Source organism: Mytilus trossulus, chromosome 1 (assembly GCF_036588685.1).
Source record: "Mytilus trossulus isolate FHL-02 chromosome 1, PNRI_Mtr1.1.1.hap1, whole genome shotgun sequence".
NCBI classification, from domain to species: domain Eukaryota; kingdom Metazoa; phylum Mollusca; class Bivalvia; order Mytilida; family Mytilidae; genus Mytilus; species Mytilus trossulus.
In genome coordinates this window covers 88,492,295-88,514,527 of record NC_086373.1, presented here as the reverse complement: position 1 = coordinate 88,514,527, position 22,233 = coordinate 88,492,295, and the positions used below count along the sequence as shown (strand labels likewise).

Genomic DNA, 22,233 nt, shown 5'->3' with positions numbered 1-22,233 from the left:
ATATTGACCCTCAGGCCGTTGGGAGGCTGACATTTTTTGAGTGAACATGGTCCTTATCAACCAAAGGAAGTCATTATGTTGCCCTAATCTTGAGACTCAGGCATATTTCTGCGGGTTTGGAATCTCTTTTGAACCTTAACTGTCCTTTTATGGGACTCACATAGTATTGGTTTATAAATTTGATTTTCTTCAATACCAAATAATTTAAGATCAAAAGATTCAAAAATACTTCAGAAAATAAACATGTTGCTTTCTACAACATATTTGCATAGTATATGCTTTCTGAAGAGAACCAGATAGGATTTACTTTCACAACAATAAAAATAGCTGGGAAGAACTTGAAACAAATACTTACATGAAACTATATCTATAACATATGTATATATGTAATTCAAAATAATGGCAATAAAAAATAAAGGATATAACCTGTATCCCAACAGACAGCAAATTGGAACATTTTTCATAAGCATGCAACAGATTGATTCGTTTACGGAAATAAAAAATCAATTTTATGATTCAATAATATTTGAGTAAAAAGAAATTATTATAAGAAAAGTTTATTGTAAACATTAAAAGGTTATGTGATTATATCAGTCAATCAGATTAGATGAATGAAATGTTATGGATATCTTCTATGAAATCTAAAAAGATGTGTATGTTTAAGAATGATCATAACTAGCTGAGATTTGACTATATGCTACTAAGTCTACCTATATTTATTTTTTACCTCTACAACTATACAAGGTGAACTATGACATTTGATCTCTAATCCTATACTTACTCTGGTTCTGCTGGGGGTGGTCCTGCTACATCACCATCAAGTCCTTTTACCTCTGGTTTCACTAATACATGTTGAACTGAAAATAAATTCAATAATCAAATACAAGATGCTTGATGGTTTTTTTTTACTTTGAAATCGAAGTGATCATTTTTAACCTTAAAAAGTGTGCAGAAACTTTCACTTTTGTTTTTCAAAGTCATTGTATGTAATATATATATATGATTATGATGATTAAAAAGTTTAAGTCCTGTGATTAGAAACAGTTACTACGAAGTCACCATTAACAAAAAAAACCCAGCACAATGAGCATTATTATTGTTTAGAAAGTTATCTCCCCTAAAACTGTATTAAGTCCTAGTAAAATTGATACTTAATCCTGACCAAGACAAATGGATCATACAGAATTGGAGCATACCAAAACACCATGTTCCCAGCTTGTTGCATAAAAATAAAGGTTTACCCATGGATTTTTTCATGCTTCCAGTGTAATCTTGTTTAATTTCCTCAAACAATTCACTGATAACTTCTTTCAGAGGAACAGTCATTTGTAACTTCTCTGGAATCATGGTCAATATATGTTCTGACCATTCTTTCTGCATAGGTGTAATAGGACCACTTTCCACACATTTCTTCAGGTACTGGTAATTCAGCTGTAGTAAATTATGCAAAAAGTATGAGTATCAATGTATTTCATTTTGTACAGCTTTTACATGGTACACTTTCAAGGGGAACCAAAAAAACATTACTTATTCTGGAAACATTGCTTTGTATCATTTGGATTTTCTGAAGGTCCTGCAACTCACAAAAAGCTATGTGATGACTTGTTTCTTTTTTTGGTAAGAAATAGGTTGTTTTATCAATGATTTTCATTTTACTGGAACTGCATTGTCTGTGCAATCAAAGGATGTGTATTCAGTCATTTAAAATGATAAATCTTGTGATAGATGACTGCATTTTTTTTTCTAAAAAGGATAAGATTTAGAACTCTTATATATAAATAGCAAAAACTTCAAACATTATTTATTCAACTAATACATATAATGTATTCCTAGCAGAATTATTATGAATAGACTATTATAACTATGAAAAGCATTCCATTGTGCTGATCTATGGATTAAATTCATGATTCTTTTCAGTAAGGTAGGTTTTTTTTACTGAAAAATAAATATCTTTTTTAATACAAACAATTGCAGTGTCTATTTCTTAAGTTTTTGAAAAAGAATGAAATGTATTTTTGTACATAAATATTGGTAATGTGTATTTCAGAAGAAAAAAATTGACATTTTTTTTGACACATCTTATGTGATTTTTCTGTAAATAAACAGTAAGACCATGTAAAATAAAAAATAATTCTTTTCAAACACATGTGCCAAAGTTTAGTTTTAAAATGTCTTTTATGAAAATAAAAATCTGTTAATATTTGGAAAACTTCCAAGTGTAGGTTCAATATAAAATCTTTAAAAAATGTTTAATCAAAATAATCAATAGTTTGTTGTAGTCTATTAAACTTCAATGTAGATAGACATTCTGCTTGAAAACAGAGGTCAATTGTGTTAGCCAAAACAGCTGATCATTAAAGAAATTCTTAAAGTAAATAATGATAATGTTTGGAAATGTATCAAATCATGGGGAAAATTGATAAAAAAAATAAAAATTGTTTTACACCTGAGGTAAATGTAATTCAATCCCATAATAAACTTCCAACTTACAAAATTGACTGTTATGAAAAAGTCAAGAAAGAGTTTAATACATTTTGTATATGAATAAAGTTTGATTGGGAGTATAATGTATATGTCAATGGGACAGTATATCCAGTATCCCAATTACCAGAAAATCAAAATACATCTAAAGGTTCACATACAGTTATCAACAAGAAATAGGTCTCTGAAATGTTTGCATCTCCTTCCATGTCGTATTCAGGACTGGATTTTCATATTTACTTTCTGTATTAAATTTTATAATGTTTCTAATGTAAAAAAAAATCTTATTTTAAATTTTTGTTTGTATATACTTGCATAAAGTTGTATCATTGCATGTAAAATTTGTGATTCATATTTAAATGAATACACAATAAACCTCAAACTCATATTATACTGTTCTATAATCACTTTGTACTAGCTATAGTCTTGTTTTGGACATATTAAAATCACAACACATTTGAGGTATTACAGAAAGAAGCAGGTATGTTAGACTAAAAGACTATAAGACTAAGGGTTAAGTATAAAGACATGTTTCATTATTTATATATCTTATATAACTTGTTCAGTAGGTATGGTCAGCCTGTATTTCTATACAGTAAAAGTTAATAACAAAAGGGTATGCAACACCATACAAGTTTATAAATATTTGAGTTTCTTTAATTTAAAAAAAAAGTCTACATATAAACAAAAACTTGTTTAAGGATTTTATCAATAATTTAATGGATAAACCATGGAGAATCATGGTGCAACTTTATTTATTTTTTACTTTTCTCAAGTAATTTATATTTGTATGGATGAATCTAAGCTGTTTATGTCCAAAGATTTATTATTTTCTTTTGTTCACATTTTGGGTCTGGTGCCTTTCAAACATGAAATGATAAAACAGCTTTTGTTATATTTTCTTTAATTGATATTGATTTGTCTGGAAACAAACATTTCTGGTCAAAAAGTGTGTAAATTACTTTGGGTTTAATTACAAATTAATATTAATATTTTTCATAAGTCAACAATGGATGATACAACAATTCAAATTGAGATAGAGATCTAAAATGTAAATAACTTAACCCTCCTGCTGCCGGAGGAACACATGTGTCCACACTGACTGTGCCGGAGGGACACATATGTCCATGTTTTAATTTATGCAAGCTTCTAATCATTGCTGTACCTCTCTCAAATAAAAGACCAAAACCTAAACGGTATAATATTTTTCTACAATGGCTCCCAAATGTAACGGTAATTTAGGCATGATGTCATATATCTAATGACGTTATTGTTTGGCATGTGACATCACAAACGTCAAGCAGTCCTATGACTGGCACATAAGATGCTACCTTGAAAAACAACTGGCAGCAAGAGGGTTAAAAGTCACCTAAGAATATGCTAGGACTTCCAAAGATCACTAATAGCTAATTTTTTAAACTAAGAACATGCAAAATTTATGTAGAAATATGATTTTTATTGGGACATTTGAAACATGTCTTTGAAGAGCTGAAACTGAAACTTTTCTAAATATGGCTAAATACACACAAGTGGGCTTCATAGACAGATTTGTAATTTCACCTCAGGAATTAAAGGGAACCATGGAATTACATATTTTATACTTTTGATTCTTGTCGTATTCAATTGTCTTATTCAATGAAAAAAAAAATGGAATTAAAATAATAATGTCAAATAGGTTCAGAAAATTAAAAATCCAGTCAGTAGAATATCTGAGGTGTTCGGTAGTATCATACTGACATTCTTAGATATTAGCCAATTTAGAAAAGTTTCCTAAGACACACAGGATCTATTAGTAAGCTACCACCATCCTATACATACCCTGATTCTACGATCCTTTCCCATCATCTAATGTAAACATAATACAATATACAGTGTGCATCTACTACTAATATACCCTAATACTGAGGTGCAGACTAATATACCCTAATACTGAAGTGCAGGGTGTTACAATGTGCAATGTTCTATTACATCTTACATACATACCCTAATTTTACGATCATTGCTCATCATCTAGTGAATACAGCATGCATTGTTACAATGGCGACATTAATGTGTTTTCATCCTTGTGCATGTGGTTGAACTAAACTTGTTCCAAGTTGTGTAAAATGTAAAACTAATACAACATTGATTCCCTCCGAACAATAATCAATTAGAAGTCATAATTTGTTCAGATTTACCAGGAAATTTAAAGGATACAGTATATGGGAATACGAAATATTCAGTCTCAACATATAAAAGATTCCAAACAGAGATCTGAGTAAAACTAGAGAGCTTCATTTGCTCCCATTTATGAACATATTAACATTTCAGAAACATTGTAGAGGGTCAATTAAGACATCTACATGTACAATTCTATTTCATAGACATCAGTTACTTCAAATTTTCTCATCCAGGTCATGATTAGATCAACCTATATTTACAGTTTTGTGATAAAAAAAAAATTGTTTAAATTTCATAGTAAAATTTATGGGCCAAATAAATAGTATTGGATGATTGCATATATTTCCATATTGTTTAACCATTTCTTATAAACTTAAAAACATGCAGTCTCATCATGACAACAGATAACTAAAAACAAAGCTAGCATATAAAGCTTGTACCTCTGGGGGATAGTCTGGACTCGGTGGTTTATCTGGGGCAATGCTGTTTAATTCTTGGGTCTCTTCATAATCCTGCATGGACTTTTCAGTTCTATAAAATAAATATAAAACAAATTCAGTTAATTTTTTCTAATCTTTGTTTTCATTTGGAATCAGCAGTCACTTGATCATTTACTTTTTTTGATATCATTGTTTGTACTTTTGTATCATGAAAATTATTGATGTTGTAATATTTATGCCCATTTGGGGCCCATAATTGGAAATAAAATACATCTTCTTTACTGACTCTATGATGAGACCATTTGTTTTTCTATTTTGAAGTTTAAAACTTAAAGTATGACACAATGTATGACTGCATATATATTAAAACAATAGAATGAACTCGGAGTGATATATTAATCTACAAATAAATAGCACTTCTATTCAAATTAAAAATCCAGATATGATATATTCAGTCAAACAAAATTAAAAAATATGGTACATGTACATCTACATGACAAATATAATATACATGTAAAGTCTTTACTCTTGAACATCTAACAAACATATTTAGAATTTTAAATGTTTAAAGATTATAATCATGATAATTTAAGATAAATTTGTGACAAACTTACAAAATATTCATCAGCATGGCTTGTTTGGCATTTGCCAATCTGTAAGTCATCAGTTTACTGTTTGCATAGGGATCATCACCTCTCTTCTGTGGCTTACTGATTGGGGGAAGTCTTGGATATCCATTAGGTCCAATACTTCCAAGTTTAGTCCTCTGAGGTCCATTAGAATTGCCATTAGGTAATCCATTAACACCGTTGGACGCTCCATTTGTGGAGGCTTTTCCACTCATAGATGTCATCTGTATAAATATAACAATTCCTTGAATATTGGTAAATATCATATGATAATAATATTATTGCTTTCAGGGTTGGCAAAGTATTAACCGCCCCGGGAATTCCCGGGTGGGAAAACCCGGGTTTTCCCGGGATGGGCAATACTCCCAGAAATACATGTAGGTAATAGTGGGCAATACTGGGCTATATGATTTTCTATGCTTATTTTAACACTAAATAGTAAAGACTTGGTACAGTTTCATAGTATAACAGCTAAATATATACTTTTTATACAGATAACCATTGACAGTCATTTCTAGAAGATTGAAATATCAATTTAATTCTCTTCTCTATTAATTCTATATGTAGGCAGAACAGAAGATTTGTTCATTTAAAGATACCTTTTTAATTACCAAACATTATTTTAATAATCCAAACTTTGAAACATGCATTTTATTACAGTGTTTAAGTGACTTGTAAAATTTATTTGTTATACATTCATATTGCTAAATAAACACCCTAAGGGGTCATGCCAATAAAACTTATAGAATTATAAGGGCTGATTATTGTTACATAAACAAATCTGTGTTCTAATCTGAATAATTAAAAATTAATTAGTGACATTATTTAAATGTAATTTTTCTTACAATTAAGTAATTGTTATTTATTAAATTAAGAGTTATATTTATTTGAAATAAAAAAATGTTTTGCTTTATATTTAGTTTGCCAATCTAGACAAATGCTAGACAAACAAAATAGGGTATAAATATCTTATTAAATGTATTACATTCGTGTTTATCACTGAATCCTCTTTAAGATTCAGACAAGTATTTTATATTACCCAGTATTGCCCAGTATTACCCACTAAAACCCAGTAAAACCCGGGTTTTCCCAGTATTTCCCACTGGGCTGGGCAATACTCATAAAACCCGGGTTTTTGCCAACCCTGATTGCTTTGTGTCAAATCTGAATACAATTTTATTGTAACCTAGTCCTACAAGAACCATTACATGCATGTGTAAATTTGCCCTCAGTGAAGATGAATCAGTTTTCACTACATTCTGGTGTACATTCATGACTTTCAAAATAAATAGGAAAATTATATTCCCAGCTTAGAAGGTTTTATTCATTAATCTGGGTTTTGACAAGCTATTCAGGCAGTCAAAATGTAAATCTGTGAATAGTATAAAAACCAAAACTAAAAAGTTGGTTTAATTTATATAAGCTTCAAGAGAATCTAGCCTCAGGATAAAGGATTCTTCTGACTATCCAATAGAAGTTAAGTTCAACATATTCTAAATTCATACATTTTCCCTAACTAAAAAATTAGATGATCCAAAATTGAGGTATGAATTTGTGTCTATACACATTAACTGCATGAAGTATATATAAAAGTCTGGCTGTCAGCATACACCTATTTAAAAATCTGCACCAGTTGATCCTCAAGAATCTGCGCCCCTTTTGACGTCTTACAAAAATTACTTTTGCATTGAGGCGTCAGAGATTTTAAAGTGACATCAAATTTTTAGCAGAACCTTTGCGATGAAAAGTAATTGCGGACAAATAGCGATAAGGTGTATTTTGACTTTATAGGAAATCGTCACAGCAAAAATATAACGATTCTGGTTCGCCCTAGTTTCTGTTCACCCTAGGCTAATACCTGTTTGATCCTAGTCCGTTCGCCCTGATTTTATTTTTTTAGTATAGTGTTGCGCTGTGTGTATATAATTGAATGTGTTGACTTTAGTCTACAATTTCGCCGAATATTTACAATGTTTCATGTTTTAAACTTGTCTAAAGCTAGCTGCTATACTAGGTTAGCAGTTTCAGTACATTTCAGGACTACAAGATGTTGTGACTTCAAGGTATTCAGGACTTTTAAAGTTTGTATCTGTATGTAATTACGTTACTAGGAAATATAAGTTTCTGTGAATTTCAGCACTACATTGTATTTTTTAATGTAAAACAACTGAAGACTAAATTATTTATATGTAATAATTGAATATGTTTTATTTTTCATATTTCAAACTGAATTTTACCCATCCAAGCTGACTATTTTATTTGAGGAAAATGTTATTCTCATTATTAATCCATCAAAGACAATTTATATAACAATCAGTGATATCAAAGGTTTCAAATGACACCTAATCAGCAATCAAAATTCAATCAACAGTAATTAAAAGTAATTATAAACTTAAATGTAACAATGCAGCCAAGAATTTTATTTAATTAATAAAAATTTGGCAAATATTCTGAATTAAACTTTTAATAGATAATGTGACGGTACCCAAATTGCACCTATTTTGACAGTTTTTTCACCTACGTTTTTTATGATCAAGATACCCTTATGATGTACATCAATTTTAATATATATAATATAATTATATTTCGTTCATTGATGTAACATATATACATATCATAAATAATAAAGGGCGAACAAACTCAGTGCGAACGAACCAAGGGCGAACATGTAATCAGGGCGATTGTTCCTGATACCAAATATAACATAGCCAAGCTTTCCTAGACAACATATACATGTAATTATTTGAACTACAGCTTTATATAATTTATAATTTCTAACTATTCTAAATAAAATTGAGAATGGAAATAGGGAATGTGTCAAAGAGACAACAACCCGACCAAATAAAAACTACAGCAGAAGGTCACCAACAGGTCTTCAATGTAGCGAGAAATTCCCGCACCTGGAGGTGTCCTTCAGCTGGCCCCTAAACAAATATATACTAGTCCAGTGATAATGAATGCATGTATTCAAGGCCGTAACTAGGCATCTTATTTTAGTGAGGCAAGATAATGGAGCCTGGCGAAGCGAGGCGAAATTTTTTTTTGGAGGGTATGAAATGAATGGTGCAAAATCCTGCATTTTAGGCATTTTTAGAGAGTTTGATAATGTTTTAAATTTGGACACCTTTTATATAAATTTTCATATTCTAAGACTTTTACTAACACCAAAATTTTAACAACTTTATTTAAATTTATATGTAAGATAATCATCCAAATATCACTGATTTTAGTTTGATGACAGAACATAAAACAAACATCGATTCAGTACAGTTTGCCAATTTTTTCTATTGCTGGTTCAGTCAAATCGTTTAAGAATCATAATGTGGTCTGCTGATATCCTTATCGCGAGCGATGAACATGGAGCATGGCAAGACCGCACAATCTCTCGCCACTCATGCATGCTCTTTTCCAAGTTGTCAGTCGTTTCAGGGCAGTCTGTGTTTTTAAAGGTAGCACATTATTATCAACACAATGATCAATATCTTCTTCAAATTCCTTCTCCATCAGCAATTCGGTAGCAGCATCGGTAGTAACAGTTTTGTTTGCAAAAGGGAATTAAGATTTCCCGTAAGCACCATCATACAGTCGCAGTTACAAACTATTAAACTCGTTGTTTTTATGCTGACAAAGAGTAGACAAACTAGGGATAGAATGAGATAAGATACAGGTATATGATTCTATATATAGAGTAAGTATATTTGATATGGATACAGGGGAAATTGGAATGGAGTTTTTGGCGTTTACAGGTAGGTCCGTAATTTCCAATTATTTCTGGAAATAGTTGGTGATATTTTAGTTCTAGAATCTATAAATTTAGGGGTTACGGGTTGGGGTGTCCGATTCCGAAACCCCGAATATAAAGAAACGAAATTCCGAAGTCCAGAATAAGTAAAGACAAAATCTTGTGTTAATAGTTTTACCATTCCTCAATAATATCAAATTGGAATATGGGATATTCTTTCAATTTTTAAGGTTAAAGAAAAATGGATAAAAACTAATCCATGCATGTTTCATATTATTTATATTTCATTTATCTGTAAAGAGAAAGATTAAAGTTCGTGAAATGAATTCGCAGACAGGACTGCCCCCTTGCGATGCCCAGTACTTGATTTGTCAGTCTACTTGTCATTTTTGGATTGTACTAATGAATTTATATGCAATGCTCAGACTATGTTCACCAAAAAAACTAGTTTACTAGAACTATTCCTTCTTTACCTTCAGTGTCGCTTTTCCTTTTTCTGCACGAGCCTGTTTTTAACTAGAGATCCATGATGATTATCGTTACTAGGTTAATGTAATTGAGAAACATCACACGTTTAGATGATGAGTTATATCCAGGAAGAATAGTTTAAAAGGAATGATAAGATATAGAAATCAAATTTGAGACAGAACAACAAATGACTATTATATTTATATATATATGCATAAAAAAAATAATCAGTGTGGAAATTTTAGTGAGGCAATTGCCTCACTTGCCTCAAGGGTAGTTACGGCCTTGGTATTATGCAAATTATCACATTATATATAACAATAATTCATATTTACTTTCTTACTGTTGTAAAATGTAATCACAAATTGTCTTCTTTCGCTGTTGGCAGGTGCTTGCCCCAACTGTTACATTTAAATTCCCCCTGCATAACATGCACAAGTGGTTGTTAGTTTTTTAATGCAATAAACATGGACCTTACATTGTGTATAAAACGATTCGAGACAATGCTTCAGACGGCACAATGCCATAAACGAATGTCAATGCCAAATCCAACAAATGATTACAAAACCAATACAAATGGCAAATGCATTGACCATATTCACACTTTTCTCGGGTTTTTCAACATTGTAATACTTACCGTTGGCTTAAAACTTTAAATAAACACACCTTAAGTTTGATTAGTAATTCCTTTCGTGATTACATTGTCATAACTTTGACCAAAAAATAAAAAAGTTCAAAAAAAGTTCCAATATTCGCACTGCCTGTGTTGTTATGGCGCAAGCCACCCCGATGATTTTTATTACGACTATTTTGATTGGTTGCCGGTTAACGTTGAACCAATTAGATACGGCTTTACAAAACCAACTCGGCTTCCATTTGGTTACCTAGACGTCATGAAAACAACCTTTAATGGCGGCATTCTGTACATGAAAGTTTAGGTAGATTTTTTTTATTTACATATTTACAAGGATATATATACATTTATTAATGGGGATTTCACTTTTCCATAAAAATTAGATGATCAGTTAAGCTGCACAGTCAGTATACATTTTGTCTATCAGAAGAATTTAAATAAGTAAGAGCTAGAAAACCAACAGGCAACACTGGCAACAGCCTTATCCTGAACAGGTTCAGTACCACACACACTACAGTAGGTAATGATTATCAGGTTGCCTGCATGTTGATTATATATAGAATAACCATACATTGTCTCGAAATATCAATGTTATTTGTACAAGGCTTAGAAACAGGTAAAAAGCGAGGCTGTGCCGAGCATTTCTACCTGTTTCGAGCCGAGTACAAATAACAAATTGATATTTCGAGACAATGTATGGTTATTCTTTATATACTGCAACTCTAAAAATGTTCTGAATGAAGTATTTTGGGTAAAAAATGTCATTTCTTAATTTGAAGCGGACAACATTAAATTTCCGCGAACCTGTATGTTTTATTGACGTCATAAATAAAACTCTACTGAAACCCATTGTCAACGTCATAAACAAGGTGATATATGATCATGGACTGTATATGACATATGAATATACAGTCAATGCAATTTGACTACTCAAATAGCACAGCTGCAGTATATATATAAAAATCAGCTACCAGTCACAATATGAATCTTTTTGTTGAGTGAGAGCATCGAACGAGATCAAATACCCTTCATATTGTGTTGAGCAGCCAATATTTTACAATATCAATATGCAGATAACCTGATAAACGATTTATCAGGCTGTATTTGCGTTTTTTTTAAAACTATTTTCTTTAGCCTCAACAGCAACCAGATAGATGTTTACTTAATGTTTGGGTCAAACTTATCAACATTGGTCAACATCAAAGTTATTAAGGCCGGGTCATAGTTATTGACTTCACAAAGCCTGGATACAGAATACACCTTATCGCTATTTGTCCGCCATTACTGGATATCATACAGGTTCCCTCAAAATAATGCAATCACAAAACAAAATATCTGACGCTACAATGGAAAGTGATTGTTGTATGCGTCAAAAGTTCAGGGTGGCATCGTCGTTTTGTCAATCCATTGTCTAAAGGCTAATATATGCATCCTTTACAATGTTGTCATTTAATTTTGTGATTAATTTTACATTAACAATGTGCTAGATTGGAGAGTCAAGTCTATGATGTTTTTGTTGATGTTATTAAAAAATAAACAATCCAATAATATACTTTACAAAGAGTACTGTGGTCGATTTATTGGCCATGGTTGTTTTCAGTTTAATACACTAGTTATGTGGAATTTAAAAAAATATTCATTGAAATATTAACATTTCCCCCAATTGAACGTAAACGTTGCATAGAATATAGCTTGAATGATGTGTTATAGTCACACTTTTTTCATCAACAATGTATACTATTAAAATAACCAGGTCCAATCTGTTAGCCAGCACCATGCAAAAACAACAAATAAAACAATTCAATTTTAAATATAACTAATAGAGGACAACAGTGTTGATTAAAAATAAGACCATTCCAGGAACTTTTGTCTTCCTCAAAATTAATATTACCAATAATTACAAGTTCATAGTTGAATTTGATACTGCTTGCAGCTTCAAAATGTAACATGTAGTTTCCAGTTATTAAAGATGTAAATTTATTTTTGTTTCAAATTACAGAAAATGGCAGATCAGGAGGGAAGTGCTCCCACAGACCAAGTTCAGGAAGAAAAGACTGAAGAAACTGTACAACAGGAAGTTCCAACAGGGGATGCCGTGAAAACAGAAGAACCAGTGGCAGAACAAACTGAACCAGTAACACAGACTACCACTGAAGGACCACAAAAAGAAGGTGGGTTACAGCAATAATACATGATTTTCATATAAGTAATGGTGTTATACCATAACCAACCATAGCGGTGCCCTTCTATTTTGGGCTAACACTGTTTAAAATATCAAAGATACATATCAAAATATTTTTTTAATCTACATTCAATTAATTGATATGTTACCATCATTATTTGCAAATTCACATATTGTTATTCAGAAGAAAAGAAGGAAGAACCAACAGAACAAAAACAGGAGGAACAAACTCAAGAGGAAATAGTAAAACAGGAGGAACAAACAGAAGAGAAAAAAGAAGAACCTGCTGTGGGACAAACTGAAGAAAAAGCAGAAGATGGAGGACAAAAACAAGATGATGAAAAAGTTGAGGAACAGACAGAGGCAAAAACTGAGGGACAAACAGAAGAAAAAGTAGAGGAAAAAACAGAGGAACAGACTGAGGCAAAACCTGATGCACCAGAAAAGGACAAAACCAAAGAAAGTACAGATATACCAGCCCCTCCAGGCACACCTCAACCCACACAACAAAGTATGGGTACAGAGACAGAACCAACAAAAGATGACCATGAAGTAGATCCTCATGCCACATCTCCTAGAACCAATTTAGAAGCTACTGCAACAGGTAAGAACTTAATGTTTACCAAAGATTCTTGAATCTAGTAATTCATTCCCCAAACCTTTACCTTCTTAAGCCAGAAAAGCCATGATACATTGGTATGTAGATTGGTATTAAAAAAAAGAACCAGACAATAGTTGAATTAAAAAACTAAACAAACAAAACAAAAGTAGATTTTAATAATGTATTCCATCGATACTTATATCAATTAGCAACTTTCAACTTGAACTTGTGTAATGGATTCAGTTATAAAAATCTGAGATTAAATGTATTATATTCAGAAATACATGTAAGCTACCCATTGAATGAGATCAAAGATTTGATCTACATGCATATGTACTATAGTAATATAGTTTAATTTGAAAATCTCAGTATTTGTGACTAGTTTTTATAATTCAAATAATTTGTGCAATATTGATAGTTTTATATTATGTAAACTCACAAACACATATTTTTTTCAGTGAAAATTGTCTTGATGCCAAGTGGTCAGGTGGTTACACTAGCCTGTACATTAGGACAATCATTAAGAGAACTGAAAGATCACTTTGCTTCAGAACTTAAAATGCAATTCAACATGATCTACTTGATGTTTGATGGTAAGAAATAGATAAAAAAAATAGAGAAGACATTCAAAGTTTTTGTCTTCAAATAAAATTATGTCACTGATAATTTATTGTAAATTAAGAATGAGATGTGAAAATTGTTGTAACTTCTGTTTTGTGCAAATCCTGGCATGTTATTGTAAAATATTTCATGAAATTTTGAGGCAAATATTCATCATTGCCATTGGGATGTAATTTGATATAAAAAAATGCACAAATTTGTAACAAAGCTGAAAAGTCAAAGCACAAAAATAAACTATAAATTGTGTTGGAAAAACAAGTTTGTTTTGCAATTTTTAAGAACTCATAAGTTTATGTTCATTTCTTTGAAACAATATTTTATTCTTATTTTAGGGAAACAAGCAAATGATAGTTTGACACTAGCTGATTTAGGAGTAGGACCTAATGGTACTATTCAGTTAGAGCTCCAGTCCACAGATCCAGTTAATACACCAATAAAAACATATCGTCCTAAACAAGAATATCATATGCCTGATGTCATCACTGTTAGAATTCAAGGCAGTGAAGGTATTTTAGATTAGAGTTTACTTAAAATTGAAGAAAAACAATTTGATATAGAAAATTAGAAGTACTTGTTACACAAGTAGTACAGTACCATTGGTTTTATTGTTAATGCCATAATGTTATTATATCTGGTTCTAAGATAAATTGTAGTTGGGAATATTGCTATTTGTCTCAATTTATAGATGATGATAAATAAAAATTATGTTTGGATTGCAATAAAGGGAGATAATTTGAAATGTTTAATTCTAAAAAATATTAATTTTGAATGTCTATATTATTATGATGTATTCTATTTTATAGTTAAGATTTAGAGTTTTAAATCTATTTTCTTAACAGTTTTACTGAATGTCAGTCACAGATATACATGACTGTCAATTGATGTATATTCACATTAATACGATGGACAATTTGATTGTTTTAATGTCTTGATAAGGTGAAACATACTGTTATATTTCTTCTAATTCTTTGAGTCTTTTATAGACTAAAGACTTTTTGGCATACCAAGTTATATTTGGTGAGTTTATTTTAATACTGATTAATTCTTTTATAATCCCAAATCCATGTATCTTTATTCTATAGATGGTGAGGGAGCCAGAGATGTTGTTGTTGAGATAGAGAGAGCCACTCGTAAGAAGCCATTTATTGGTGGTTACAGACATAAAACAAGTGGTATAGAATTTCATCATGCCTCAGCACAAACAATGAAAAAACAGCCACCCCCATCCACTGTTCCAAAATACTGTAGAGATACACAGACGGTAGAACAGAAACATATAGTACAACAGACCACCAATGATATGTCAACACAGATGTCAAAAATAGGTGTATTTGTGTCAAATGTTCCGGACAAATTGTTGACACCTGGAAGTTACACAACAGCAGACGATCATCATAATATGATACTACAAAAGGTATGATGCATTATTTGAAATACATATTACAAAATTTGATTTTAATCCACACAATCTGCTAAATGAAATCTATTATTGATTGAAATGTAGTTACAAATGCGAGGTGAAGTTTGCAATTGATTTATACCAGTCAAAATTTTCTGTCTAAATAAAATCTACTCACGTTATGTTTGTTGCTCATTGTATTTTAATTTTATTTTCAGATTATACTAATTCAAAAATATTACAGAAGATGGTTAGCAAAGAGATATGTGACAAAATTAAAGGACGACAAAAAAGACAGAGAGGAATTTGAAAAACAAGAAGAAATTAGAAAGAAAAAAGAAAAAGAGGATAGAATTAGAAAAGAATTTGAAAGAAGAATGAATCCCAAGTCAAAAGAAGACTTTGATTTGTTGTATCATGCATTAGAGAGTAAGTTGTTGTCGGAAATTTCATTCATGTATGATTACCAATTCTTCATTGAAACACTGTGACAACAAAGTTTCAATTTTACAAAACAAGTAGTTTTTCTGACTGAATATCTTCACCATTTCTCAACAACACTAAGTGTACTCTACTTAGTTCCTACTACATGTACTAGTATGTGAAATTGTTTGAGATTTTTTTTTAAATTTTGTGTTCAATATTAAATATATTATTTTTTTTCCCTCTTTCAAATGAAAAAAATAAATTCCATTTCTGCATCAAAGGAGTAGGTCCGGTAAGGACTGATTTTGGCCTAAAATTTCAGGTTCATCTGACAAAAGATTTTGACAACTTTTTAAACACTTAAGTTTCTATTTCATTTGAATCAATTAGTTTATGTGAAAGATTTGAACTGATTTAGTCATTAAAAGCGATCCGATTCAAGCTCAAAATCAAATATGAAAAATCAACCAAATATGCTGAAAAATGTCACTTATCGGATGTTTTTTGTCAAAAATGAAAGTGGCGGCATCTGTGTTCATCCTCAAACTTTATATATGTTATGTATTATCATAAAATACAACTTCCATTTCAATATTAAGGATGAACACGAATGTGGCCACTTTCGTTTTACACGAAAACCGTCTAAAATTTAACTAAAATGCTATAATTTTAAAGAATTCAGTAATTTAGCATGACTTTAAGGTGCCAGTACCCGATATATGTTTATTGTATAGTCAAAAATAGCCCATATTTATGTAGCAGAAGCACTCTACTTTTCAATAAATAACTAAAAGTTTACATTTTATCAATTTTGTAAAACTGCTATATTTTTAGGCCAAAAAGGGCTCTTACCGAACCTACTCCTTTGCAATATTCAGTAAAATCTAGATTGATCCGTTGAATTTTCAATCAAAAATTAATTTTGACTTTTTGAAAGAACTTCACAAGTCCACTGAACTTGATTGAAATATCATTCAAATAAATATATTTACCTGACACTTGTCTGCTATTTATAGAATGGCGTGTTGAGGAAATGGAAAGAATAAACCAGACAGCTGATGGTGCTGAACGTAAAGCGGCTCTCTGTATGTTATTAGACCAAGAAACCCAATTAATATCTGCAATTGGTCGACATAAAATAGAGGCTGATACTGAAAATAAAGATAAAAGAATACAGCAATTTCTTAGCAAAGTAAGTTATTATTTATAGTATAACTAATACCCGTATTTAAATATTCAAAATAAGACAACGCGTGACTGAACGACGCATGGATTAAACGAGTGCGCAGCACGAGTTTCATCTATACCGGCGTTCGGTCACAAGTTGTCTTATTTTTTATATTCAAATACGGCGATTAGTTATACTTTTTATTACATTGGCTAAAGGCTTTTTTTTATGAAATTAATGCAGAAAATTTAAGGAACTATATTATTTTCCTACGCATTCACAATTTGTTTTGATCCGACGTTATCGACGTCTTGACAACGCCTATTGTTGTATGACGTCAGAGAGTGAAATAACCACGTTTATTTCACATGTGAAATTATCGGTTTTTATTCAACTGGGAAATCAATGTAATTTATTGCAACCAATGTAATAAATGTGATTATTAACATGTCACTTAGTTACATGCAAATCTAACACAGGAGAGAAAAAGTATGAAAATATTCAGAATATGAATATCAAAGAATTTTATCAGAATTAAAATACAGTACACCTTTAACTTTGGGTTAATGTATAAAAACAAATGGACATAGCAAAGAAATGGCCAGTTGTAAAAAATTATATTAATTATCAATTAAAGTTATTAACATACAGGTTTTTTTTAGATACAATGTTAACTTATTATTAGCTACTTATTATCAAATTATAGGCAGCTGCACCAAAGAAATGGAAGGGATTTGATGGTAAAAGTACAGAAATGGACACACCTTATACGATACGAGCCAAAGAATTACAGGATATATACAACAGTATCAATATGAAATATCTGACACAAGATGAAAGATTAGATGTTTTATTAACTCTCAAACATACTGTCAAGGTAAAATATAGTCTGATTATGTGAAAAAAATGGTTTTCAAATTCATTGTATAACGAAGTGTATAGCTTGTGAAGTAATCCATTATAAATGTGTACAACACAGTTATAATTAGAAGAAGCGAGTGCAGCTATGTATGACTAGTAATTAAAACGGAAATAAGCTCATGTTGTAACATTTTCTTGTATTAAAACTTTTAAAATGATGCCTTTTAGATGGCAATGTTCATATTATAGGCAATTCTCAAGTGTATTCCCATCATTTTTATCATGTCACTAGAGGTCAAATACTTAATATTTTCAATGATAATAGGTGTTATTCACAGAAACAATAATATTTTGGAAATTCACAATACTTGCTGAGCTTTAAAAAAAAAGTGGCAAAAAATCTCAAGTTATGTCCCATTTTTGTAAAAAAAAAAAAAGCAACCACATTTCATCTGAGCACATTAGACCTAAATAACCTATATGAACTTTATAAAAATCCAAGATGTCAAATATAAAATGTTAATCTAATACACCCAAAACTATTTTTCTTGTTGGAAATGACTGATTAGCAGAAAAGTTTTAAACTTTGCTGCAATTTACAATAAAATAATGCTAGTGTAGTGATTTCTTTTTTACTTCAAGAGAATAATATACATATTTTTGCTTTCAGGAACATGACTGTAAGTTAACTCAGGAAATAATAGAATTAATAGACAGAGAAGCAGATTTGTTAATGAGAGGAGTTCGAGAAAACAACTTAGATGGACTGAGGAAAAGAATTTCTACACTCTTCCTCCAATATATCAAAACACCAACCTTCAATCCAGAAGCTGCTAAACTTCTTAAAGTAAGTCTAACAAAAAAATACATATCCCTTTTTTATAGAACTACCAATTTATTTTTCTTTCAATTCTTCAAACAGCTTTTTACTACTATTGAATATTATTATCACCAAAATCAAAACAAAAATTTTAATGAAAAAAATGTAAAAAGTTAAGATATTGATTAAGTACTGAGCATCTTTAAAATGAGAATTTTTAATGCTTTCAGGTTCCACAAGATCCATCAGTGCTACGAAAGAACATTTACTTCTGTCCAAGTTGTAACCAGTATCTGCCCTCCACTGACTTTGCCTTGTCATCCAATTCCCGAACTGTTGGTAAATGTAGGAGATGTACCAAGATTGACAATGATGCTAGAACTAGACAAGACTTCAGTACATTCCAACATATGCTCAAATCTCTACGTAAATCTGAAGAAGGCTTCAAAGATGGTTCAAAGATTGCTTTCTTGCTACAGGTAATAGAAGTTAAATCAGTGTACATTTATTATTATCTCCCCTTAACTGAACAATGTAAGACTGATCATGTCACAAGAAAGATGGGTTAAAACTGGCTGGAAATTACCAAGAAATCCACCTGGCAATTATATAAATGTCAACAGAAAATATGCCCAAAAACAACTGATAAATTAAAAATGAACAAGTGTTTCCACATTGCACATTTAAATGACACATAGTTTACAAGTGTGAACAAAACTTATGTACAGGTAGCTAAACAAGGTCTATGGATGTGAACAAATGTACATCATTTTTTATTGTGCAATTCAATAAAATTGCAACTTGATTCTGATAACTCTAACACTGGAGAACTTTGGTCACAAACATGAATCTACATTTTTTTTTTTTATTGCTCATTTGGACCTCTCTGTGACAGTTATTTTCTTTGTTCTAATTTGGTTGTCAGTGTTTTGCAAAAGGAAGTAGACCTCTAAATGTACAAAAGCAGAAAACCTGTTGAACATTTAGAACACTCGTGATGCTCTTGAAATGGTCTAAGGCAAACCATAAATAGATGTTGATCTATTTTAATGTTTTTTTTGGTTTTACAGGAGCAAGATTTACGTTATTTGGTGGAGAAGATTTGGAGCGGTCAAAGTATACTCAGTGCATGGGAAGATCTGTATGATTTGACATTTGTCCGCTGGGACAAACACCAAGAATGGTCACCATGGAACTGTATCTTACTGACCAAGGATGAAGCTGCATCACATGTTAAACTTGTTGATCTGGAAGAGGTAAACATATTATTAATTCTGTTTATGTTCTAAATCCATAATCATTAATACAAATATTTGGTTTGACTTTTGGAAATATGTTCATATATTTTTGAAAACAAAAATATCTACATGGACCTGATTTTTGCACGATAAGCTTACTTTGGTCATTTAAAAACTTGACTGAATCATAAACTGTCCATTAGAAATTACATCCATGCAGGAATAGTTTTAGGTTAATATGTAAACTTCATTTAGGTATTATTTAATGACCAAAGATTGTCCCTATTCTCATAACTCTGGTTTTCTGTAAATATCATTGCCATGAATATTGTAAGTATGGCCATGACAATCTACATTTAAGGCATTGCATGATATATGTTTTCTTTCAAACACTTTAAATAGGATTGGTTAAAAAGTGTTGTATCAAATTATAAGATTTCAAAATTCGATTTTTGTTGTTTTGTTTTTAACACAATAATTTATCCTTACAGGGTTACGGTCAAGTTTTCATGCAGAAGGTTAAACAGAAACACACACTGGCCAGGAACTACTTCTCCCGACTGCCTGGTATGGCAGAACATGTCAGAGAAAAAGCTAATGAAAAATCAATGATATCAGGTCCTTCAGTAGCAGGCCAACCAGTTCCCGTACAATCAAGGGCTTAAGAACCTGATCCCAATGAAAATAGCCTTGAGAGAACAATGGAGATTTAATGTACGAAATCAGACAAATAACATCACAGAAAAAGTTGTCAAATACTATAGCAACTAGTTTGACCCTTTGTATGAAGAATGTGTCTGTAGGCATGAATGCATTTATTTATAAAATTAACTTGAAATGAACTGTGCTATTTATTAATCTGTGATACTCTTGAGATAATTCTTAAAACGTATGGTGATATTGTAATCACCTGACAATAGTGGAAGTGTAATGCAGAAATATTGTCTCCAGAAGATATTTTAAACGTGATACATTGAGTCAGAATGACTTTTAAAAATAGAAATTTGAAGTATAATAATGAATTCTTATTGTAAATTTTTATCTAAAAGAGATTTTATAATAGATTTTTAACCAAAAGAGAGGGTGGATGAAAATGACTGTGATATTAAGTTTTAGCTGTACAAGTATATACAATTAAATGAATTATGATAAATATATTTACTGTTTTTGTTTGTTCTTGAATAAACTAAAGACGAGAATTAGATGTTGGTTTTCAGGCTGAATCAAAGGCAGTGATTTGGAAAGAAAGGATATTACATTATATGATTATGTGAGCTTTGAAACAAACAAAAAATGGTTTTCAGAAGGGGAATAGTCCTTCTATTGGACTTATCTAGTAACCATTAGTTTTAGAATGGCAATAAGTTGTGCCCTAATATAATATAGGATTCTGGACATATATCCTTAAAGATAGGTGTTATGCATCTGTGACAATTTTTTTGTTGACCCTGTGACTTATAAACTCTCTTATAATAAGTAACAAGATAACTTTAAGTGCACACCTTAAAATGTCTTCATGTCTGTCAGACAGTTTTCACTTGACATGAATCTGTGAACAAGGTTTAGTTTTCATGGTAAAGTCCATATCTCATTCTCAGATATTATAAGCAAAATGTCTACTTTATTTGGTGTAGGGAATGATTGTAAGATACATGTCTCTGGCAGGGTTCATATGAGCTTGACCTCATTTTCATGGTTCATTGATCATGGTTAAGTTTGATTTTAGAATACAATTAAACGACATTAAAGACAACAACACCCATCAATTACCGCATGGTGATTAATTTATTGTGGTCGACACGTGGCGTCTTCAGGACAATATTATACATGAAATCAAACAGTGAAGTACAAATTTGGCGGTTGTGTGGTTCGCCGAACAATAGAGGTTGTTATGACGACGTTATAGATATAAATAGAATGTGAAAGTGAAAGTAAAATAAGAATCTAGTATAGTTAAAAGTGAAAGATAGTCGACAAACTGGTACATCCAGAAAAGTTTTAAGGCATGGCAGGAGCTAGATATATAAAAGTTATACGAAGTCTACGTTTCAGAAAATTAAAAACTCAACTGGATTTTCATGTCCATTTTTTTTTCAGTCTGCAGAAGATAGCAAAATAAACTAACACCCGAGTTTTATTTGATACGGTCCACTCAGTTACACAGTTTAAATCACCTTTTGTTTACAGGTGTCTATTGTCCATCCATTGTCCATTTAAATCAATACTACTCACAACATTGATTAAATGAGAGGAGCTTCTCAATCGTTTTCACTACTTAGTTAATTTTTGCACCTTCTGCAGGAACGAAAAAAACTGGAAGACAAAATCTAGAAAAGTTTATAATTTTCTAAAACATAAAATGC

At 31.0% G+C, this 22,233-nt stretch overlaps 2 protein-coding genes across 7 annotated transcripts in view; one reads left to right on the top strand and one right to left on the bottom strand.

Annotated features, from left to right (window-relative positions):
• Nucleotides 1-10,712, bottom strand: part of LOC134688602 (dynein axonemal heavy chain 12-like) — a 65,253-nt gene extending 54,541 nt beyond the window's left edge. For 3 of the 6 annotated variants that reach the window (XM_063549440.1, XM_063549432.1, XM_063549443.1), the window contains exons 1-6: nt 10,558-10,705; nt 5,696-5,934; nt 5,082-5,172; nt 4,300-4,326; nt 1,242-1,431; nt 782-857 (exon numbers count right to left, since the gene is read on the bottom strand). In XM_063549440.1, coding sequence (XP_063405510.1) covers nt 782-857; nt 1,242-1,431; nt 4,300-4,326; nt 5,082-5,172; nt 5,696-5,934 — 623 coding nt within the window. In that variant the 5' untranslated portion in view covers nt 10,558-10,705. Of the gene's footprint in view, nt 1-781; nt 858-1,241; nt 1,432-4,299; nt 4,327-4,464; nt 4,492-5,081; nt 5,173-5,695; nt 5,935-10,557 lie in introns of all 6 variants that reach the window. The other 3 variants (XM_063549442.1, XM_063549441.1, XM_063549444.1) reach the window with 3 other exon arrangements.
• Nucleotides 10,713-11,050: 338 nt separating this feature from the next.
• LOC134688692 (IQ and ubiquitin-like domain-containing protein) lies at nt 11,051-21,027 on the top strand. Its single transcript, XM_063549448.1, has 13 exons — nt 11,051-11,070; nt 12,554-12,725; nt 12,921-13,340; nt 13,796-13,930; nt 14,291-14,464; nt 15,041-15,372; nt 15,576-15,786; nt 16,800-16,975; nt 17,658-17,828; nt 18,483-18,659; nt 18,863-19,111; nt 19,703-19,888; nt 20,362-21,027. The coding sequence occupies exons 2-13, from the start codon at nt 12,557-12,559 to the stop codon at nt 20,533-20,535; spliced, it is 2,574 nt and encodes an 857-aa protein (XP_063405518.1). The 5' UTR covers nt 11,051-11,070; nt 12,554-12,556; the 3' UTR covers nt 20,536-21,027.
• Nucleotides 21,028-22,233: the final 1,206 nt, after the last annotated feature.